At 37.0% G+C, this 21857-nt stretch overlaps 1 protein-coding gene across 6 annotated transcripts in view; it reads left to right on the top strand.

The window, feature by feature from the left end:
* The window catches only part of BANK1 (B cell scaffold protein with ankyrin repeats 1), a 439628-nt gene that overhangs the window by 125033 nt on the left and 292738 nt on the right, over positions 1 to 21857 (top strand). For 2 of the 6 annotated variants that reach the window (XM_033402039.2, XM_004263568.4), the window contains exon 1: positions 3615 to 3841. The exons of 2 other annotated variants lie outside the window; for them this stretch is intronic. In XM_033402039.2, the coding sequence (XP_033257930.1) occupies positions 3772 to 3841 (70 nt within the window). In that variant the 5' untranslated portion in view covers positions 3615 to 3771. Of the gene's footprint in view, positions 1 to 3614; positions 3842 to 21857 lie in introns of those variants that run through there. 2 more of the 6 variants (XM_033402028.2, XM_033402036.2) reach the window with 1 other exon arrangement.

The following is a 21857-nucleotide window of genomic DNA, read 5'->3' on the forward strand; positions in this document are numbered from 1 at the left end:
GAATGTAAGGTAATAAATACACAGGTTCTGGGGATTCATATGTGGACATCTTTAGGGGGCCCATCACACAATTAGATTAGTATGAAAGAAGTCAGTTAAATGTGAGGAAGGATAAGAAAATGAAGAAAGCCTCCCAGCAACAACAACAAAGAAAGTATTATTGCTAAGAAATTCCTTCGTACCTTCCTAGTATTTGGTCTAGTTTTGAACTAGAAAATAAGATGTATAATAACACTCTATAAGAATAATATAATTCAGTGTCTAAAGATCTGGACATGTCCTTCGAGAGGAAAATTCTCCAATAATAAATAGCCATGAAGAAGCAAAGTACTTTTTCACTTTTACAATAGTTTGCTGCATTAGGAAGGAACCTGTTTTGTTCTTTAAAGGGATCCAGAATCTAAAAGTAGAAATAAAACCAGCAGAATTACCAAAAGCATCCAGTCTGCAAGGGCACAAGAAATCAGCCACTGCAATTGCAACAGGGCAACAGTCAAAACAGCCTCAGACATCCAGTTATTGGAACATAGCGTCAGTGTGAGACCCTTATAATTTCTACCGAGTAGAGTAATAATACTGAGGCTGTCAGTATGCTGCTAGAGAAGAAGAATGCAAGGGAAGAAAATCAACAGATCCAAGAGTTTGATATATTGAGAAACTAGAAACCAACTGTGGCTAGCATTTTTTATCATTGTATAATAGACGAAAAATCAGAAACCTGCTATTACACACTGCTGGTAGCATTCTGCCTGAAAAAGCATCTCAGTGTGAGAATTACTAAGTGCCTCTTCCCTGAGAACAAGTGTGAACCAAGAGATAACCCAGCATTTCAGACAGTATCATTTCCTTAGGGGAGAAAGTAGGGGGAAAGTAAAGTCAACTGTGACTAAAGTTGTGTTTGACACTAAGAAACAAGACCAAAATGAGTGAAAACATTTCTAAAATATCTTTTTGTAAATGCATAGGCAAAGTTAGAATACATGTAAGACTTAGGTCACGGCCTCTGTGTGTGTCATCTCCACACATTTTCTTTTCTTTGTGAAAACAATGTCTACATAGTCTCAACCAATAGTGCCAGTATTGTAATGAATTATGAGTACGGTTCATGCCTATTTTTAAGGAGATAGATGCTCATTTCTATGAGATTTTTGCTCTGTGGGAAAGTGAGTAGGAAAACAAAAGCAATTTTTTGATATGTATATGTATAACCTTGCCTATGATGTCCATGTAATTTTTAGCAATAACTTTATGTGACCTTAAAAGGAAGAGAAGGCTTCTAACTAAGAGGGAAGGCTATAGGGTCAGATCTGGGATTGAATTTCAGCTCTGTCACTTAAAACTTTTAAAATCCAGATTCCTCATTTGTAAAATATAGTTAAAGCCACATTGTTTTGAGAACCAAATGACATGAACACTGTGAAACGCTTACATAGTGCTTGGCACATAGAATACTTAAAACAGAGTAGCTGTTAACAGCAACATTAATAAAACAAGAGTGAACGAATAAGTAAAGGGGCTAAGCTGTTACCTCATAACTTTTGAACAAGAGCTATGTTCTCATTCCGTACCTGAAACAAAAACAAACCTATAATAATTTTTGAACTTTAGTAGATTTTTAAAGATTTTCTAGCACAAAGCCTTAACCAATGAAGTAGTTTTAAAAAACAGCCCATAATTTTAAACACATTTTTGTTTTTATTTTACCAGGATCATATGGATATAAATTGTGGAAGTGAGCATCTGAAAACATACTTAATTATCCTATGTACTGTAAGTCTTCTATGTGTATTAGAGGAGACAGCGTCATAAAATTGTATAGCTGGCAGAGACTCGAATATAATTATTCCAATTTCCTCATTTAGCTGAGATTATGCAAGGCTCAGAAATACTGAGAATTGCCCCGGTTGCCCAGATAGTGAGGTGGAGAGTCAAGATGGCATCCGCAGCCTTCTGACTTCCAGTCCGGGGTTCTTCAGACATGTGACAGATACAGTTTGCTATCTAAAGACTATCCTTCTTTGCAAATCTTTGTGTGCTGGGGGGGGAATGAGCATTGTGTATTTCCGTAGAACAAACTGGGATGCCTTTGAAGATGTGGACACTTAACAGGGGAGCGGGAGCTGGAATATGTATATCACTTTCTCCTCAAAATCTTTGTTAGGGCTTCCCTGGTGGCGCAGTGGTTGAGAGTCCGCCTGCCGATGCAGGGGACACGGGTTTGTGCCCTGGTCCGGGAAGATCCCACATGCCGTGGAGCGGCTGGGCCCGTGAGCCATGGCCGCTGAGCCTGCGCGTCCGGAGCCTGTGCTCTGCAACGGGAGAGGCCGCAACCGCGAAAAAAACCAAACCAAAACAAAACAAAAATCTTTGTCACAGTATCTTTTGTGAAGAAGATACATCACTTAGGGCATTGTCTCCCCAATGGATTGGTTTAAGAAGACTTATGCTTTCCTGAGAACTGAATTCCTGGAACTCTTGACCAAGAGTTTATATGCACCCTGCAATCCAAACCCTCTGTCTTTACCTTATTGTACTGCGGTCTGTTGGTAAACAGGCATTTGTAGAAGACAGTAAACTTGTCAATATGATATTATTTCATAAATTAGATAATATCTTTTGCTCCATTATTTCAAATACAGGAAATCAACTTAAAGTTAATAATGAGGTTAAAGGAACAATTGGAAAGCGGATAAAGATACCTATAATAGTTTTCAAAATTTGCTGACATTTCTCCAAGTTTACTTCATTATGGTATAAAATGTAAAAAAGTACAGTTATGTGAAAGAAAAGTTTAACATTTTGATACTTTGACAGTTGATTTTCTAAAAAAGACTTTGTGAGATAAATAATTGCTATACAAGCCTCCCTCCTAGGTTTTTTTTCTAAAAAGAGGGAGAGGGACATTTAGGCGTGAACGATTACCAAAACTTCAAATTGATCTTCAAAAATATTTTTAACATCAGAACGTAAATTAGTAATTTAGAGATCCTTGAGAGAACAAGGGACATTTATTTTAAGGCTCTGGGGGAAACTCTTGAGTATTTCACAGTCTTTAAAGCAAACAAACAAACAAAGGACCTATTTAGATCCATAACTTATTATTTTTTTTACTAGGCCCGGTTCTGACTTGGAGCAGGAATAGGAAATAAATTTTTAGGATTTAAAAATCATTTTATAATTTATGGCTCTAGCTTAAAATTTCTGGGCAAAATGCAATATCAGAAACAAACAGTGAACCAACCCAAAAAACCCTCCAAACAAACAAAAAAACCAACTATGTATCTACATCTACATCTACATCTTTATGCCTTTACTGATACATCCGTATCTGTATGTCTATATGTCTTAGTCCCCTTTTCCAGCAAGTGTCTACTTCTGGTATCCCTGTTCCTGGAAGTGGAAGCATCGTGGAAGCCCTTGAAATGGGACAAGGGCTACAGGAACAGGTAACCTAGCTCAAAAAATGTCCTGAGTGAAAAGATGAGGCGGGAACAGGACCAGAGAGTGTTAGGAGAAGCCAAAGCGTCCTAAAAAGGAGGCCCGAGCAAGCCCTTGAGCAGTTTCACTTCCGCGGGGCGCCCAGCGTGGGGAGCCCTCGCCCTGAGGCCCGCGCCCCGGGGCTGCGTTTCCGGGACCTCGGCCGCAGCCGCCGTGGTGGGAAGCGGGCTGAGGACGGTCGGGGGCCCGGAGACCAGCTCGCGGAGAACCTCAGACCGGGAGAGGCCGGGCTCGGCGGGCACCTGTCCAGGCGCCCGGGCTTCAGCAGCCGCGATGCTGCCAGCAGCGCCGGGCCGGGCGGGCGGGAGTCGGGAATGGCCCGCAGGCGGCCCAGCGCCCCGAGGTGGGTGTGCGCGCGGCCGGGCGGCCGGAAGGAGGCCAGCCCGCCCCGGGGTCCCGCGGAGACTGTGCGCCTCGAGGCCGCGGGACCACGGCTGCCGCTCCGCCGCGCAGCCGGCTTCTGTCGCGGGCTCCTTGCCGGGGGAATCGGGACGCGACGCGGTGGGAGCGCGCCTTTAATCTGGGCGGCGTGGCACCGCCGGTGCTGCAGCTTCTGAGTAGCTGGAACTTTCCCGAGCACCCGGGACAGGCTCCTCTAGTTTCTAAAATCAGCTTGGAACGTGTTTTAAAGTTATGCATCAGCCTAAAACTTTTGTCAACATGGCAAACCTGCCCTTTGGTAGCATCGCCCGTTTACCTGCCGGGTCTCCCAAAATCCAATCCGGTAAATTTGGCCTGTGACCTATACTAATCAGACAGGTTACTTTCTGTAAAAACTCCTCGAAACACAGAGTTTCTTAACTTGTTGAAAGGAAAAGCAGTCCATTCGGTTGAATACATAAATGCATTTACGGGTCAAACAGAAGTTAAGGCACTTGTTTTCATTCCTTTTTGAAGTATGTCAAATGCATTTGTGAATTGTACACATTATAAAAAGTGTTCAGTTTTGAAAATTAAAAAGAAAAGGCTTCACTTGGATATTAAGATTCCTGGAGATGTTCACACTGAGATGTGCGATAAGAAAATCTGAGTGAAATTCTATTAATTTGCTGAATGGAGTTTCTCATAGCTTATTAGCATTTTGTTAAGTAATGAAATTATGGCTTTAGCTGTTTCTCTTGGCAAGTGTTTTTTTTCATATATAAATTTTAAAAGACTGCTTTTCAGTTAAAATGGGGGTATTTGTGTCAATGGAAATGGCAAGAAAGGAATTATATCTTAATACGTTAACTTTCTAAATGTTAAACATTATTCTGAAAACTGGTCTGATGGACTGCATCTGTGCTTGGTTCAGTAAATAAACCAGCCTTGTCTTTTGAACCTTGAGTAGGTTAGCTCTTTTGTAATTTCAACTGAACAATTTAGTTAAATAGAATCAGCTACAATTTGTTTCAAACTTCTAGATGGAGCACTTTAGCCAGAACATGACTATTATTTCACTTAATACTCAAGTAATACTTTGAGGTATTTGCTATTGTGAATAATGCTGGAGTGATGTGAACCAACTTTTGTCTCTGAGTATCCCTGTTCCTCCCATGTGTTTCCCCCCATCTCCTTTGGTCCTTCCAATATGGTATTTATTACTTGCTTCATTTGTCTCCTCATCTGGCTCAGGTAATGACACTTTTCTTATACTGAGCTATCTTTTTGTTATTAACCCATGCCATTCCTAGATATGAAGAGTATTCTAAAAGAACTATTTCTGATTAATCCTTTTTTAAAAAATGGATACCTTTCCGTGTGACCTCTGTGTCTGCTTTGGGCAAGTGTCTCCACAGCATCTTAGACTTTGGCTTAATGTGACACATTAAGGGTCAGTTAGTCCAACTGCCTCATTTTAGACATGAGAAAACTGAGACTCAGGGAGTGATTTGCCCACAGTCCCATAACCAATAACTATTTGAAGATCCTGTTCATCATTTCACCAACAATCTTTACCTGCCCACCCCCCAGACTTGTGTAGTGATATGAGTGTAAAATGGGCAAACACAGTTTAAAGTGGTAAATACAGTTTCATGCCTATGAAGATTATATGTCTAGCATTAGGTGTATTGTGTATTTGTAATGACAATATCTTGTGTTTACTGCCATCAGAGAAATCTTTGAGTGTCCAACTTGTCCTTTAATGGAAGCAGAAAAGATACGATACCCAGAACTAAGACAGTGTGAAAATGGTGCACAGTGGTGAAAATTCCGCTTAGACTTTATTTTCTGGCTTTATGTTTAACTAGATACTGTCCACTAATGTCCAAAAGAGAAATTCCTTCCTTGTTTTATTCCAAAACTAATGATTGTTTAAATTTAAACTGCTACCTTCAATAAGGACTGTTTATTAAAGCACAGATTGCTCCCTACCCCATAGTTTTTGTATTTTTTATTATTTGATGCCTCTGATGAAGAGAGAGATCAGTTGTTAGGTTAAAAGCAGACAGCATCTGTCCTGTCTCACATCTTAATATGTTAACTTTCTAAACGTTGAACATTAACATTCTGAAAACTGTGGTCTGATGGGCTGCATCTTTGCTTGTGAGAAACATGGTTTGTCTAGGTCTCTCCTTTGTGTCCTAAAGTTCTTGAAGGTTTGAAGCTCTTTAACTACAGTCTTCCAACATAGCCAACAAGGTAGATTTCTCCTACCAGGGAAATACCCTATTTAACTCTAGTGGCTGGTAAAACTTGCTTTCTTCAGACCCAGCTAGAAAGGTTCTGAGATAAGCTTACTTATGCTGAGATTTTAAAGAGAGGTAGCTCTCTCAGGGCCTTTTTACTTTAATATGGGATAATGCTGTAATATTTACTTGCTTAGGATTTCAGGCGTACACAACAGCATACTGGGCATCGTACTTGGGGTAGCAGAGGGACCTTTCTTGCCACATGTATCTGAACATGTGCTTTAGGTGATCATACCCTACTTATGATGGCCTCTGGGCTCAGACTGCTTCAGTCCAGCTTCATTGCATATCTGCTTTGCGATCTTGGATAAATCAATCAATCTGTCATTATCCCAAATGGTCCATTAAAAAAGCAAAAGTGGGTACAAAGCAACATTTATTTGAAAGAATGTTTCTGAGGATTAAAGGAGAAAATGCATGTGAAGTGCTTTTCAGGGTGCCATAGCAAAGAGTAATTGCTTGATACGTGTTAGTTTTACTTCCTTGGTCATTGGTCAGTAGTGTCATATTTACATGTAAAAGAGTTCTTATTGAGAAGCTGCCTCATGGTGACTTGGGGAAAAACTTAAAAGAATGAAGCCATCAAACTCCCACACTAAAAAAATTTGGGAGTGTGACTTCTGTAGTAAGATATTGTCATAATCTTGGGGAAATAGTGTGGTTAATAGTTCTGAGAGGAGAAAAAGAAGGAATCCACAATGAGAATAACTAAGGATAGATGGATTAAAAGGGTTTAAACTAGGGCAGTTACAGGAAAGAATAAAGCGGGAATTTAAGAGGACAAAATGAGAGTGTGTTTTATTTCCCCATATCACAGAGTACCAATTGTGACCCAATTAAAAAAAAAAGTATGTGAAAAAAATAAGCATCAAACATAAAATTGTGGGATACTTCATCAAATTATAAGAAGATGGAAGATCTATTTTACCAAAATATTTACTGTTGGGTTAAAAAAAATCCAATGTAAAGAATATCATTCCTGCCAAATATAACTCACATGTTTTGAGAATTTAAATGGCTTTTGCCCGATCATCTAAGTTACAGTTGCTATTTTATTACTTTCTTTATAAATTATAGAATATCTTATAGTAATTTTGGAGACAACTATGAAATAAGAATAGGAAGGACAAATATTCTGGAAGTTATTATTTAAAAATAAGTTATTATATGGCCTTGTAATTCTTTCCTGTTTTAAATGTAAAGAATGGTATCTAAGTTTTACTGCAGACACTGAAATAGTCCAGGTGGTGAAAATAACAGATATTGTATGGACTTATACCCTCCTGTATTTATTTTTGACTCAGAGAAAAATAATGAGCCTTTTAGACCTTTACCACTGAACAGAAATATCATTGTTGCTTCCAAGTGCTCCAAATTGAGATAATCCAGAAAGACCACTTCCCTTTGTAATCATGAGAAGTAATTCATCATTGCCTTGTGGTCTTTTATAAGATTTTCTTTGCTCCAGTTTATTAAAATAAGTTTTGTTTTATCATATTAACCATGTGCCATATTTTCCTTTCTTTTAAGCTCCTGTACCTCTTTTCCATATTAGTAATTCTCATTGCTTCATGATTTATGTGTTCCATTTTATAAGGAAGACATACTGAAAAGTGTAAGAACAGTTCCTGACTTGGAATTTCATTTGCCTGATTTCGTTTGGTCATGATCTACGCTGAGGTGTAAACTTCATCCTTTGGTCGGGATCAATATCCTCATTCCCTTTTTGTTTGAATTTATCCTTAGGATCATGTCTCACTTTCAGAAGAAGACATAGTGTCAGACCACTTGAAATTTTGGCCTTCTTTTAATAGCTACCATTTATTACGTTTCTACTTTGAATTCATATCATATAGATATCACATTACCTTGACAGTTGAGAGCATCAGAGGATTAGCACCTACTTTGGACAAGAAGTTATATTGTTCCATATAATCATATGAAAACATTTAATAATTCATTGTGTTCTTTCATTTCCTAAAAAAACGTGTAATTTTTGTTTTAGGGTTTGGGGTGGAGGGTGAAGCACCAACATCAAAGATATGGAGAAACAAATCATATCAAAGTGGTAGGATTCTATAAAATCATGGAACTGGAATGACACATTGTAGAGCAGGGCTCCCCAACTCCCAGGCCGTGGACCGTTAGTGGTCCGCAGCCTGTTAGGAACTGGGCCGCACAGCAGGAGGGGAGCAAGGGGACACTTCACTGCCGCTCCCCATCGCTCGCATTACCTCCTGGACCACCCTGCCCCCCGCCCAGCCAGCGGAAAAATTGCCTTCCACGAAACCGGTCCCTGGTGCCAAAAAGGTTGGGGGACCACTGTTGTAGCGTATTTCTTGTGACTGTATGAAGAATCCCTAAAATTTATACATTTTCTACATTGGCCAATCACATTTTATTTAGATTTAGTAGACCCATGTAATTAAAAAAATCTCAGGAGACAACTACAGTTTTAATACAATTCGTGAACTATTGGGTCACAGTTGGGAAAGTGAGTGAGATAAAACTGAAGCAAAAATCTACTTTGATTTCAATTAAGGAGGTAATTTCCTTAATTTCCTCATTACTTTTCAGTAAGAGTTTAGAACTTTCACTACTCCAGGCACTTCTCTGTAGACCAGAGGACCCTTCCTTTATCATATCCTGTCCATCCATACCTATGTAAAATGGGTAGAACCATGGACAGCCCAGATTCCACAAACAGTTACTTTGGCCAAGAATAGGCACTTGATTGAAAGGCAGCCAGTCCATGGACTGCTTCATGACACATCAACAACACATGATGTGTGTTGTCTGGCACACACGTTTAAAGGTTTGTTGGCCTCAACCAAGCCCTTCTTTCAAACAAGAGATAATGAGACTGTTGTCAGGGGAAGGTCGATGTTTGATGATATACAGTAGAGGCTGACAGCTAGTTGACTCATGTGCAAGGTGGATAATTAGAAAGAAGACGAGAAGAGAGAATTAAGGAGCACTGAAAGACAAAGAGAGGAGTTTTAGTTTCTGACTTCCCATTTCCAGACCAAGTAAGACCCAGCTGCCCTTGTTCTGATATTGTCTGTTCATGAAATGCCTGTGGCGTCCTTGCAATGACCTTCTCTTTACATGGACTAATTTGAATGAGCTTCTCTTCTTTGGAGGAAAAAAAAGAGTTTGGGTTAGAATAACTTTATTTCTCAAACACTGCCACTCCTGTTCACAGAAGCTTCTTCTCTTTTAGAAAGTTGTTATTATTGTTCAAGTGATGTCTTCTATGCATCTTCCATTGAAAGTTAAACAATCTGAGAATTAGGTCTATTCCTTTTATGTGCTGAAAGTAGGGTGCCTTATGAGTAAGTCTTGTGTTCCTCTAGATAAGAATATTTGGAGTTTTCTAACTTTATTGTTGATATTTGAAGAAACTGCATGCAGCTATTTTTGTCTCTAAACTTGAAGTCTCTATAGTTGGTGAGGAAATACTTCATTCAAAGGTTAATATTATAAGAATTAAGCACTGTTAAGAAGTCTAGAGTTTTGCATTATGTACTATAGTTACAGAATTACGTTAATTATAAAATTTAGCAATAGACTTTTTGTTTTGTTAATTCTGTTTTTATTTATCTGAAAAATTTACAGCATACTGTTTCTGACAAATTTTTAAAATGTATTGAAATTGAGGCACACAGAGAGGATGCTTATGACATTTATCTTGGTAAAAAAGGAAGAGAAGATACAAAAGCAGCATAATTTACTGACTATTGTCGCAATCCCCCGGCATATGATGAAAAATAGCATCACTGACAGGCAATTGTGAAAACTTTATACACACTGTCAGCGGATTAATATCAATCTGAAGCAGTGTAATCAGCATTGTACTTCAGAGATTGGTCCTTGATTAAGATATTTTTTTTAGTAATAGAGTAGAAAGTTTAGTATCCTCATTAGGTTACAGATGATATGTTAATAATGGGGTTAATGGTCATCTTGGAAAACAAGATTAAATTCAGTGTGCTCTTACCAAACTGGGGAGATAGGCACAAATTAATGAAGTTCAGGTGTGATCAATTAAGTGTAGTGATGTAGATGAAGGAATTAGGCTCAGAATGATAAAAGATTTTCAAGTTTTGACAAGGGTACATTCACAGTCTTATAATGAGCCACCGGGAGAGTTGCAGAAGAAGAAGCTGGAAAAGTAAACAGAAACTAAATTACATAAATCTGTGAGCAAAGTCCCCTAAGTAAATATAATGAGTAGCTATTGAAGAGTTTTAAAACAGAAGCATGACATCACTAGATTTTGGTTTTTAGAAGATCACATGAAAGGCTGTTCTTCTTCTGAATCACCTTCTAAATCAATGAAGGTGAAAATAAAAAGAGAATTTATAACCTAAAAAAAAAAGATCATGTAACCTGCTTTTGGTACAACAAATTGGAAGAGGTCAAAACAATGGAAAGGTTTTGAACAATTAGGAGTTTATCAACCAGTAAAATATAGGGAGAAGTGGACATGTTTATTAAGAACTATTACTTACATACTTTTTTGTGGTATAGTAGGAGATACAGAACCTGAGGGGGAAAGAGATGTGAAGAATCAGTCTTAGGTTTGTGGCATGGAAAACTTGGAGGGTCATAAAGCTGTCGTTTACTCCAATGGAAAAGATTGAAAGAGCAGGAGGAAACGGTAAGGGCATGAGAACATCCAATTTCAATTTTGCGTATATTATATTTGGGATATCTGGGAAATATTCAAGTAGCGATGTCAAGTAAACATTTGATATTATGATCTGGAGCTCAGAAAGGCAGTTCAGGCTGGAGATATAAAATTGGGGAAAATACAGTCTTTAAAACTGCATCAGTAAATAAGATAACAAAAAAAAAGAGTTTAGAGTAGAAAGAAAAGCTGACCCAGGATAAAGAACCATGTAAAGCAAACATTTAAAGCGTTGATAGAGTGAGAGGAGTTACCCAGTATGATTAGGAGAGGCTAAAGAGAAAAGGAGGAAAATAAGTGTAAAACGGCAAGAATTCAAGAATAAAATGTTTGGGGAAGGCAAAAATGGTGAACTGACTCAGATTCTTTGAATAGGTCAGGTAAATTGAGGACTGAAATTTAGCCAGTGGATCTGGCACCATGAAACTTAAGATGACCTTAGAGAGAGAACTAAGTAGCTTTAGTAGAGGGGATGAGAGTTGAAGGGTGAAGGTAGATGAGGACGTGCACGCCATGTAGACAGCTTTTTAAAGCGTGGCTGCCAGAGTGTAGAAAGGAAGTAGCCACTGCAGGAGATGTGGGCCAAGGAAAGAATTTTATTTATGTATTTATTTTTTTGTTTTAAGATCTGTGCTGCTATAATGATTTATTTGTACTCAAAAGCTAATAGCACTACACCAAAGGGGATTTTCTCCTGTGAAAACTTTCAAAGACAAGTTCCATAAATTCCATTAGGAACACATTTTAATGTATAGATTTTCTTATGTATTTAAATATTCTGTTTCATTTTTTCCCTTACTTCTTTCCTTCTCTTTTTTCATGTTTCCAGAGTGCTTCTTCCTCCTCCTCTCCTCCCCTTCCTTCTCCTCCTTCATTCCTTTTCCCTCTCCCCACCTCCTTCTCTCCCTAAGCATCAATGTTAATGCAAAATAACATATTTCTTTAGAAACTTTGTTTCTAAAACTTTTTATATTTCATAGAAACTTTGTTTCAATGCTAGATTATTCCATAGCTTTATTTTTTGTTGATCATCCCGTCCTTTTTATCCAAATTGGAATCACTGCATCACTATTACAATCATATCTTTGCATATGCTTCAACTCTCACCCACCTCTTTTTGTCATACCCACTTGATAACAGCAGCCCTACATAAGTCTATCCAATTGTATTCTTCCTGTCCGAATCCACATAACTGAATGTTGCTAAATAAAAGCACATTCAAGCAGGTTGGTATAGTTATAAATTTTGACAGTTCTTGTTACATGTTAGTTGTGTCATAGAAGATTTTGATAATAAATGACAGTGAGCTCAAAATTGCATTCCCTGACAAGGGTGTAGAATGCAGATTTGTTCTGTGATGTCAGATCAGTGAAATCTTACATACTTTCTGTCTGCTGATGGGCAAAAAACACTGTACCATGCTGCCTAACACTGTATACACTAGATAAGGTGGCTCTTGAGCGCTTGAAATACAGCTGGTTCAAACTGAGATGTGCTGGAAATCTAAAAACACACACTAAAAAAAAAAACAAAAAGGGCTTCCCTGGTGGCGCAGTGGTTGAGAGTCCGCCTGCCAATGCAGGGGACACGGGTTCGTGCCCCGGTCCGGGAAGATCCCGCATGCCGCAGAGCGGCTGGGCCCGTGAGCCATGGCCGCTGAGCCTGCGCGTCCGGAGCCTGTGCTCCGCAACGGGAGAGGCCACAACAGTGAGAGGCCTGCTTACCGCAAAAAAAAAAACAAACAAACACACGCACACTAGTTTTCAAAGATTTAGTACAAAAAAGTAGAATATAAAATCTCTCAGTCATTTTTATATGGATTACATCTTATATGGATTACATTTTATATGGATTAAATATATTACACTTACTGGATTAAATTAAATATATTACTATAATTAATTTTACCTGTTTTTATTTTTGAAATGTAGCTGTTACAAAATTAAAATTACATATGTGGTTAGCATTTGTGACTTGTATTTTCTGTTGGATAGCAGTGCTCTCAGCTTTCAAAAAAAAGCCCAGTTAAATCCATTAAAGGTTTGATTTCTCCCTTATAAAATATTGTTATATAAATATTACCAGATAACTGTCATAAAAATGGTAACGTAATTCACAGTCCCCCCAGCAGTTTAAAGAGACCCTCTTCCCATTCATGCCCACCCACAGAAGGTATATTAATAGTGACATTTCATTATTATTTGAATGCTAGGTAAAATTTAACTAGCATTTTTTCATATCATTTACTCATATTTCTATCATGTCTTCTGTCTTAATAATTTGTAGGAGCACATTATAAGATCATACTGTAAGAACATATCATATACTTTATCTTCTGGATCACAGATACTTTTCTTTATCTTAGTCTTTCTAAATGATTTAGATTATGGTGTTTGTTGCCACTGAATATATTTTAATGCTCATTGGTTCAAATATGCTTATATTTTCTTTCCTAGTTCTGTTTCCTGTCTTGGCTGGAGGAGTCTTATAAACCCCTAAATGACCAATGTCACTTTCTACATTTTTTTTCTAGGATTTAACTTTTTATAGTTGCATGTAGTATGCTTGGGATTTATTTTTGTTTATAGCATGAGTCTGAAATCCAACGTAAGTTTTTCTTTTTTTAAAAAAATAAGGGCAGCCAATTGAGAAATCAACATTTATTAAAGGAACCCTACTCTTCCAAATGAATTGAAATACCACCATTGCCATACAGCAAATTTTCGTATATCCTGGAATTTGCATTTGGAGTGTTCTGTTCTACTAATGTATTTGTTTATTCCCAAGCCAATATCTGCTAAGGAAAGTTCTCCCAAGAAATCTCCTTTTCCTTTATTTTCTTGGCTATTAATAGATATTTATTCTTCTGTTTTGCCACTTGCATTTAGAGATTATTTTGTCCACTTTTCCTTCCCATGAAACAATTGGGATGCTGTGTAACACGTTTAGAAGCATTTAATAGAAAATAATCTAGCAGTTTTAAGCAGAAAGAACTTTATGATAGGGAATTGAGTTTTTACATAATTGATGTAAGGAGTTTGGAAATAGGCTGGGACAGTTTTCCTAAGTGTCCCGCTTGGGTGGGGGGCTGGAGCAGGGGGTAGGGGCAAATGGGGTGGTGACTGCTTTCTTATCACCATCAGGAAGCTAGGGAATCTGGAAGGCACTGAACCAGATGTTGGCACCTGAAACACACTGGCGTCAGGACCCTAAGAATTTCTGGCTTATAAGCCATCTCCTGTTTGCTGGATCTGCACTAACAAAAACAGATGCCTTTCATTTCTTTGGAATTGCATTATATGCATATACCGATTTGGGGAGAATCAACTTGAAATTCTATTAAGTATTCTATTGGATTAATTTGGGAAGAAAATTCTGTGTGAAAAAGGTCCTAGGTTTCAGAAGTATATAGTAACTTGGGTTACTTAAATCAATTGACAAAATTGGAAACTTTCCACTCACTCATGTTACAACCACATGAAGGCTGAACTTTCCTGATGTGCTCCTGTGAACAAATGTAACAAGTCATTACTTTCTGTATTTGAAATGTCTTTCCAGGTAATATTTTATCACAAAATTAGTTCCTTGAATCATTAATTGGAAAAATGTGACCTCTGCATTGAAATTATGAGAAGGAGAATATCTGAAATTTTATTAGTATTAAACTGTATAAGATATTAAAATTAAAAAAGACACACAATGCCTTTTTAAAAGGAATTTAAGATAGATCTTTGGATATGCCTATAGAATATTAGTTTACAATTTATCAAAAATTTTATTTGTATTATAGAGGAAACTACTTTCCTAATCTCTCACCTGTTTCCTATACATTTTTCTAATTTAACATTGATAAATGTTATTTTACACGATAACTAAGGCTACAAGTTGTGTTCACCTTTGTGAGTTGATTATCTGTACTGATATCTATGTCTTACCTATATCAACTCAGATATGGGATCTGTCACTTACTTGTGTGACTTTGAACAGATTACTTATCTAGGATCCAATTCTTTTATATCTGGAGTGGGTAGCACCCTATTTTATAGGATCATGATGATTAAATACAATTCTGTGTGTAAAGTGCCTGGAGCATTCATGACAGGTGCTTAGCAAAAGGCAAATATTATTACATTCAGCATAAGCTGGTATTCAGCTTTCAATTTTATTGGAAGAAATGTGTTTACATGGCTCATTCCCTGCACTTCTGGTGTCACATACATATGAATCTCAGGATTGAGAGCCTCATATAAATGTTCTTTCAGTTCTCCTGTTTAATTTTTCTCAACACTACATTAAACACTGTAATATCTCAAACACATGATTCTCTGGGGATTCACTACAAACTGAACTTGATGAAACCTGTGATCTGTTATGAAAACAAATGCTGTGGTTCTATATGTGAATTGTGTGTTGTCTTGAGGAAAAATAGTTAATGGGTAAAGAACATTTTTCTCATTTTGAGAATTTAATTCTGTTTAAGCATTATATTTTCAAAAATAAAAATGTAATTAATGTTCATTGCTTTATCCTTGGAGGAGACTTGGTCCACAACTGTATCATAGATTATACCCCCCACCTCCCCGGCCCCATGAAGAAAAAACAACACACAGAAAAACTGGATCATAGTGTAGTTGACTCATAATGTAGTTGACTCAGATCATACTGTAGTTGACTCTTAACTTTTGTGATAAAGGCATTTCTAATATCATCATATAGTTAGATAATAGTTGATATAGTTGTATAGGTAAAGCTTTAGTGATATATTTGAAATTGTTTAAATTATGTCTGAGCAGTGTATTCCTTATAGGGTATAAATCTATACAGTGTTTCACCTAGACCTCTAAGGGTGAGGAGAATAACAGAAAGGGGCCCCTAAGCAAATTTCTAGTTTTAAGTAACCTACAGTTCCTATAATTATGGAGAGAAAGGGACAGCTTTTCTATTTTTTTTATGAGAGCCAGCCTTCCGAGAAGTTAGCAATTAACACACATTTCATTTCTGCCGCTCCTTGGGAAAATATAGAAGATTCATTAGAAAGTATGCTCATATGTAGTACTTTATTATGTGACCTCTGAGAATAATTTTCTGATCTGGTGCATATGAAAATCTAGGCTTAGGTTCCTCATTCTGAGTTTAAAGCCTACCTGAATCACCTAGTAGTTAGTCATATGACCTTAGGTAACTGTTACAGGACCTCTCTGTACCTCACCAAGAAATGAGGAAAGAACACTTAGTAATACTTGCAGCAGAGCAGGTGCTCTGTAATTGATGGCCGTCATGGCTGCTGCGAGGTGAGTAGGTGAGTGGCCATGTGAGACATTATGAAGGGTGACTCATACTTCTCTTACCTGATGGTCAATACCTCAAAAACCTGAGTTCATACTTCCAGGGCTTTATTCCTTTCATACTGTGTTGCCCATATTGCTCTATAGCATATATATTCCTTGGAAAAAAGTTTTCTATGGAGGAAAAAGTTTTGAATATACATATTAGAACATTAAAATGGCCTGAGAAATTCTGCAATAATGTCTCTTCAATCTCCTTGAAACTATCGTTTCACAAATATATTTAACCGTGGGATGCTTTGTCATCTCAACACTGGTAGAGAAGTAAGTCCTTCTGCACAAAGTTATCATCCCTGTTAAATGGCAATGAGTTCTTGAGAGGATGACTCTTTCAACCAGAGACTGGTTGCACTCCTTTTAGCTGTTTTCCTCGGTCTCTTCATTCCATTATGTAAATAAAGTTCTGACCCTTTGCTGATGACCACATTTTGAAAGAGTGGGAGGGAGGGAGGCTTATAATAGAAATAAAAGCAGAAGGAGCTATACAGTAGGGAAATGACATTGGTAGACTGAGTAGGGCACACACAATTGGCCGATTTCTTTCATTCTCTTATTTTTAATTCTGACCATTCAGGTGGGACCTTTGATTACGGGATGTGCTAGAGAAAATGGGAGGAAAATCAGAAGGTGATTCTCTATTAGGGAAAGGAAAGTGTATGAATGAAATGGAACTGGGAAAGTACACAGGGAATTCTAACATAATAATATTTTGGAATGTATTTATGAGGTTGATATTTAAATAACGTGTGCATCTTAACTGAGCAAATGATTTTACAGATATTTTCACATGTTATATCTGTAAACCTACCACTATCTCAGTAATCATGTAAGCTATGTAGATGCCTTCACATTGTTTAACTATTGGGATTTCATTCATCAGAACATTCTAAAATTAAGAGCATCTTGACTACATGGCCATAAACAGATTACTTCATGTTAGAAATGTCTGTCAATGAAACACATGTTTGATGCAAACGTATGGGCTATTAAGAGTCACCCAAATAAATTTCTGTTGAAATATTTTTCAACCTAAAACAACAGAAACTGATATAAATGCAAAAAATTTAGACAGAGAATGAATTTTATGTCTTGGAGATTGACTAACTTAACAGCCCACATAGAAAACATTGTTAATATGACAATGACTTTTATTACTGAAATAGATTGGTTGCTGTCTAAAGGAAGGGGTAACCTCTGGCATCCATTCAGCAGAGAAAAACACATTAATAGATGCTTCCTGATTTGCTAGTACAAAGTGTGACATTAGAGTAGCCAATTAAGTTTATGAAAAAGGATAAATAAAGGTGAAGCCATTTCTGAATGCCCTGTTTCTGAATATCCTCGGAGTCCTATATCTACCCTTAGATAACCACCCTGGTTTCCAAATTCTTTCTCAATTGTTTGGTTTGCATATGAGCTGCCTTTGATCGTGAAAAAAAGTCTTAAAAATTCACAGAACTATTTTTTTATTTTTTATAAATTTTTCAATTAAAAAAATTTTTTTTGACTGCATTGGGTCTGCATTACTGCACGCGGGCTTTCTTTAGTTGTGGCGAGCAGGGGCTACTCTTCGTTGTGGTGTGCGGGCTTCTCATTGCGGTGGCTTTTGTTGCGGAGCACAGGCTCTAGGGCACGCAGGCTTCAGTAGTTGTGGCACGCGGGCTCAGTAGTTGTGGCTCATGGGCTCTAGAGCACAGGCTCAGTTGTGGTGCACAGGCTTAGTTGCTTCGCGGCATGTGGGCTCTTCCTGGACCAGGGCTCGAACCTGTGTCCCCTGCATTGGCAGGTGGATTCTTAACCACTGTGCTACCAGGAAAGTCCTCACAGAATTTTTTACACAAAGATAATTTTAAGGCATTTCTCAATATGATATTAACTTTGTAAATCTGGTAACTAATAGTTTAGTATTTTTACTAAGATTTCTATAACCGTTTAATATAACTAAGAATACTTAATTAAAATATATTCTGGGGCAAACAGAAAGAGTATGATTATGGTTTAAAAGTAAATGAAATTTAATATCCTCCATGTATGTCTAGAAGATTAAATCATTGTGCTTCATTATTTTTTCTAAAATAATACATGCACATAATTGAAAATATGTAACAAAGACTGAAAAAGTAGAAAAAAGTAGTGTATGTACTTCTAGTTTTTATTTTTCTATGTTTACTTTTAATAGTTTTACTCGTTTAGCATTGTAGCTTTAATATATTTACTATTTGTATATGCACTTTAAAATTACATTTGTATAGCTGTTTGGTGATATGACATTTGTAAATATGTCAGCTGTGCTCTCTCCTCATATAAATCTGTTGCACAATGTTTTAAAACAAAAGAAAACAAAAGAAAATCCACAATGATTTATTGGATAAAAGAATAGATCATTGTCCATACAAGATTATTTTAATTAATTTAAAGAAAGACTGAGAAAGACAAATTTGGTATGATTTCACTTTTATAAAAAACAAAACAAACTAAGCAGCATAACAAAACCGAAACAGTCATAGGTACAGAGAACAAACAGGTGGTTGCCATAGAGAAGGAGGGTGAGGGGATGAGTGATTGGTGAGAGAGATTAAGAGGTACAGACTTTCAGTTACAAAATAAATGAGTCATAGGGGTGAAATGTACAGCAAGGGGAGTACAGTCAATAATATTGTAATAAGTTTGTATGGTGACAGATGGTAACTAGACTTATGGTGATCATTTTGTAATGTACAGAAATATCAAATCACTATGTTGTGCAACTGGAACTAACATAGTATTTTAGGTCAATTATATTTCAATTAAAAACTATGTATACTCTCTTAGTCAATTGTAAGTATACAACATGGTATTGTTCCCTGTAGTCACCATGTTACCTTTAGTCACCATGCTCTACATTGCTTAAGTTTTAACTGTCATTTAAATTATGATTATAAATGAGAATTATAATTTAACCTTCATTTAAATCATGATTCTCTTTCCCAGATGTTTTTCTTAGGATTTCTTAAGTTATATTGCCAGTGTTCTCAGACATTTTCCAATGCTTATGTCACTTTAGTCCCTTGAATTTATCATGATACAGTGGAAAGAGCACAGTTTTAATATTTGGAAAGGGTTTTATAGCCAAGCATGTCCCTAGTGTTGTCAGCCATATTGTTTTTTAAACATTGACAATGTAAATTAACACTTTCAAGATGCTTATGGGCCCTGCAACAACAACAAAAAAATTTAACTTTATTAACTCTTCTAAGACATATTGGGGATTGTTTTGATTGTAGAAAATTTGGGAAATATAAGGAAGAAACATAAAATCCCATTTCAGTGTACTGCCCAGACTTCATCCTGTTTACATATTGGGACATTTTTTTTAACCTGTATGTATATAACATTTTTTAAAGAAAAATTGGACCTAAAAATAATAAAGAAATAAAACAATAGTTTTTAGGAACATAGGAAAAATTTTTTTTATAGAGCTTGATTTGAAGTCAGATAAGCACAGGATCAAATCCTGGCTCTGTCACTGATGGACCTTCCTCTTTTGCAAGCTATGCAACCTCTCCAATGCCCAGGAGGCATTATGTATATTGATGATAACATCAGTTATTCAGGAGAATGATTGGCTCATAACAGTAATTCAATTAGTATCTCTTATCTTAAAAGAAAAACACTACAGAAATTAAAGTTGGTTTCTCTAGGCACTTGGGAGTGAGGATATTTGTCAAGAAAGAGTGGACTAATGCCTCTATATTCTTGTGTAGGAGTAATTAACCTTCATTTATTCTGCATCTCCTGTGCTAGGGTCCAGGGATATACACAAAGTTGGCTCCAGCCCTCAGGGACTGTATTTAAGTGAAATAGGATGGGACAAGCTGAATAGCTCTGTTTCTTTTTATCTTCACTGTAATTCAACATCAGGTGACTCAGTACCCCTCAGCCTGCATAGATCTGAATAATTCAGTCATGAGAACCAGTATGCAGGCCGAGCAACGGCTAAGAGTGTTTTCTCTGAGTATTCAGGGTGATTCCTGATGCATACCTGCTGTTCCAGAAAGTCACCACTCATTTTAGAATGCAGTCATGAGTACAGTCTCTAGGGACCGAGTTTTGCAAATTTCAGTCATTCTCATAAGACCTTCCCCAATTTTTGGCTCCCTTTTAAGAAAAAGCTTTTCTTTAGGCTAAATTTTTTTAGCTTAAATATGATATATTTTAAAAAATTATATCACTACCGTAAATGAAATATCATCATCACTTGCCGTAAGTAGAAGGGGACCATACAAATAAACAGATTGAAAATCAAATAATTTTGAAAACATTGTAGCTAAGGATAAGCTCTGGGCACATGGGTCACTCTGTCTCTGATCGTGTTGGAGTTCATGAACTCACAGGAGCTCCAAACTGAGACATAGCCCTTGAAGGAGTCAGGATTGGAGAAGTACTCTAAAGGGAATGACTTTCCCTCTGTGACTTGCTGTCACAGTCTCCCAGGAGTTTGCATCCCACCCACTGGCAAATGCTGTCTCGAAAGACAGATTTCACTTTCCATTAGATTGAAAGGAAGCTTTATTTAGAGCTGACAGGTGTCAGGCACTATGATAAATGCTCCACATACTTCATCTCATTTAATTCTCACAACAACCAGTTTCATAAGTAGTATTATCCAAATGTTACAAGTGGGGGAACCAAGCTCAGAGATGGTAGTTATTTGCCAAATTTGGACTCATGACAGCCTTACCCCAAAGCTTGGCCTCTTGACCACTGTATGCCTCTCTGAAGTAAACTCATTTCATTCTCACACAAACCCATATATACATCCACGTCAGGCAGATACTCCTCCCATGTGAACATTTCCCATTTTTTAATCAATAAAGTAGCCATGTATATAGAAAGTCATCTTAATAGAAACATGTACAACATAGAAGATGATATCATTACTTATTAGTAGATCCACTTAGAAACATTCTTTACAAGCGATAGAATAGACAACCACAGTTTCCAACCGATAATCATAAAAATTTAGAAAGTTTTGCTACTTTCAAGGTCCTTGGAGATGCATGAAGTGATAGGAAGTGAAATATCTACAATGAAATGCTAGAAAAAATGTCTTTAATGAAGGCCGTCAGGGTATTTAAAATAATGAAAGCTGTAATACATATGTGATTAAAATGTATTGTAAAATGCCTGCAGTAGAGTACTTTAAGAATGCAAGGCTAATAATTTGCATGTGCCTACTGCTTTGCATCCTCAAAGGAATTTTCAAACCCCTGCTAATTGACTCTTAGAAAATTCTTCTAATGTATCATTTGCTTTGACTCAATAAGAAATTTAAACAATGATCTTTTAAGCTTTTTAATCAAGGTTATCCTACAAACACTGTGTGAGGAGAAGCAGAAAGTATACTTGCACGTATATCTATCTGTTTTAATTCAGAAGGCTTTGGGGAAGGAAGGGATAGAACCAGAGCTGAAAGCAGTGTTCAGATGTTGTGGTGGACAGAATAATGGCACCCCAAAGATATCTACATCCTAATCCTCGAACCTATGAATATGTTATTCACCTGGCAAAAAAGGATTAAGGTTGAAGATGAAGTTAAGATTACTAATCAGTTTACCTTGAGAGGGGGAGAGTACCATGGATTATCCAGGTGGGTTCAGTGTATTCACT

The sequence above is a fragment of the Orcinus orca genome, chromosome 4, assembly GCF_937001465.1.
Source record: "Orcinus orca chromosome 4, mOrcOrc1.1, whole genome shotgun sequence".
Taxonomy (NCBI): domain Eukaryota; kingdom Metazoa; phylum Chordata; class Mammalia; order Artiodactyla; family Delphinidae; genus Orcinus; species Orcinus orca.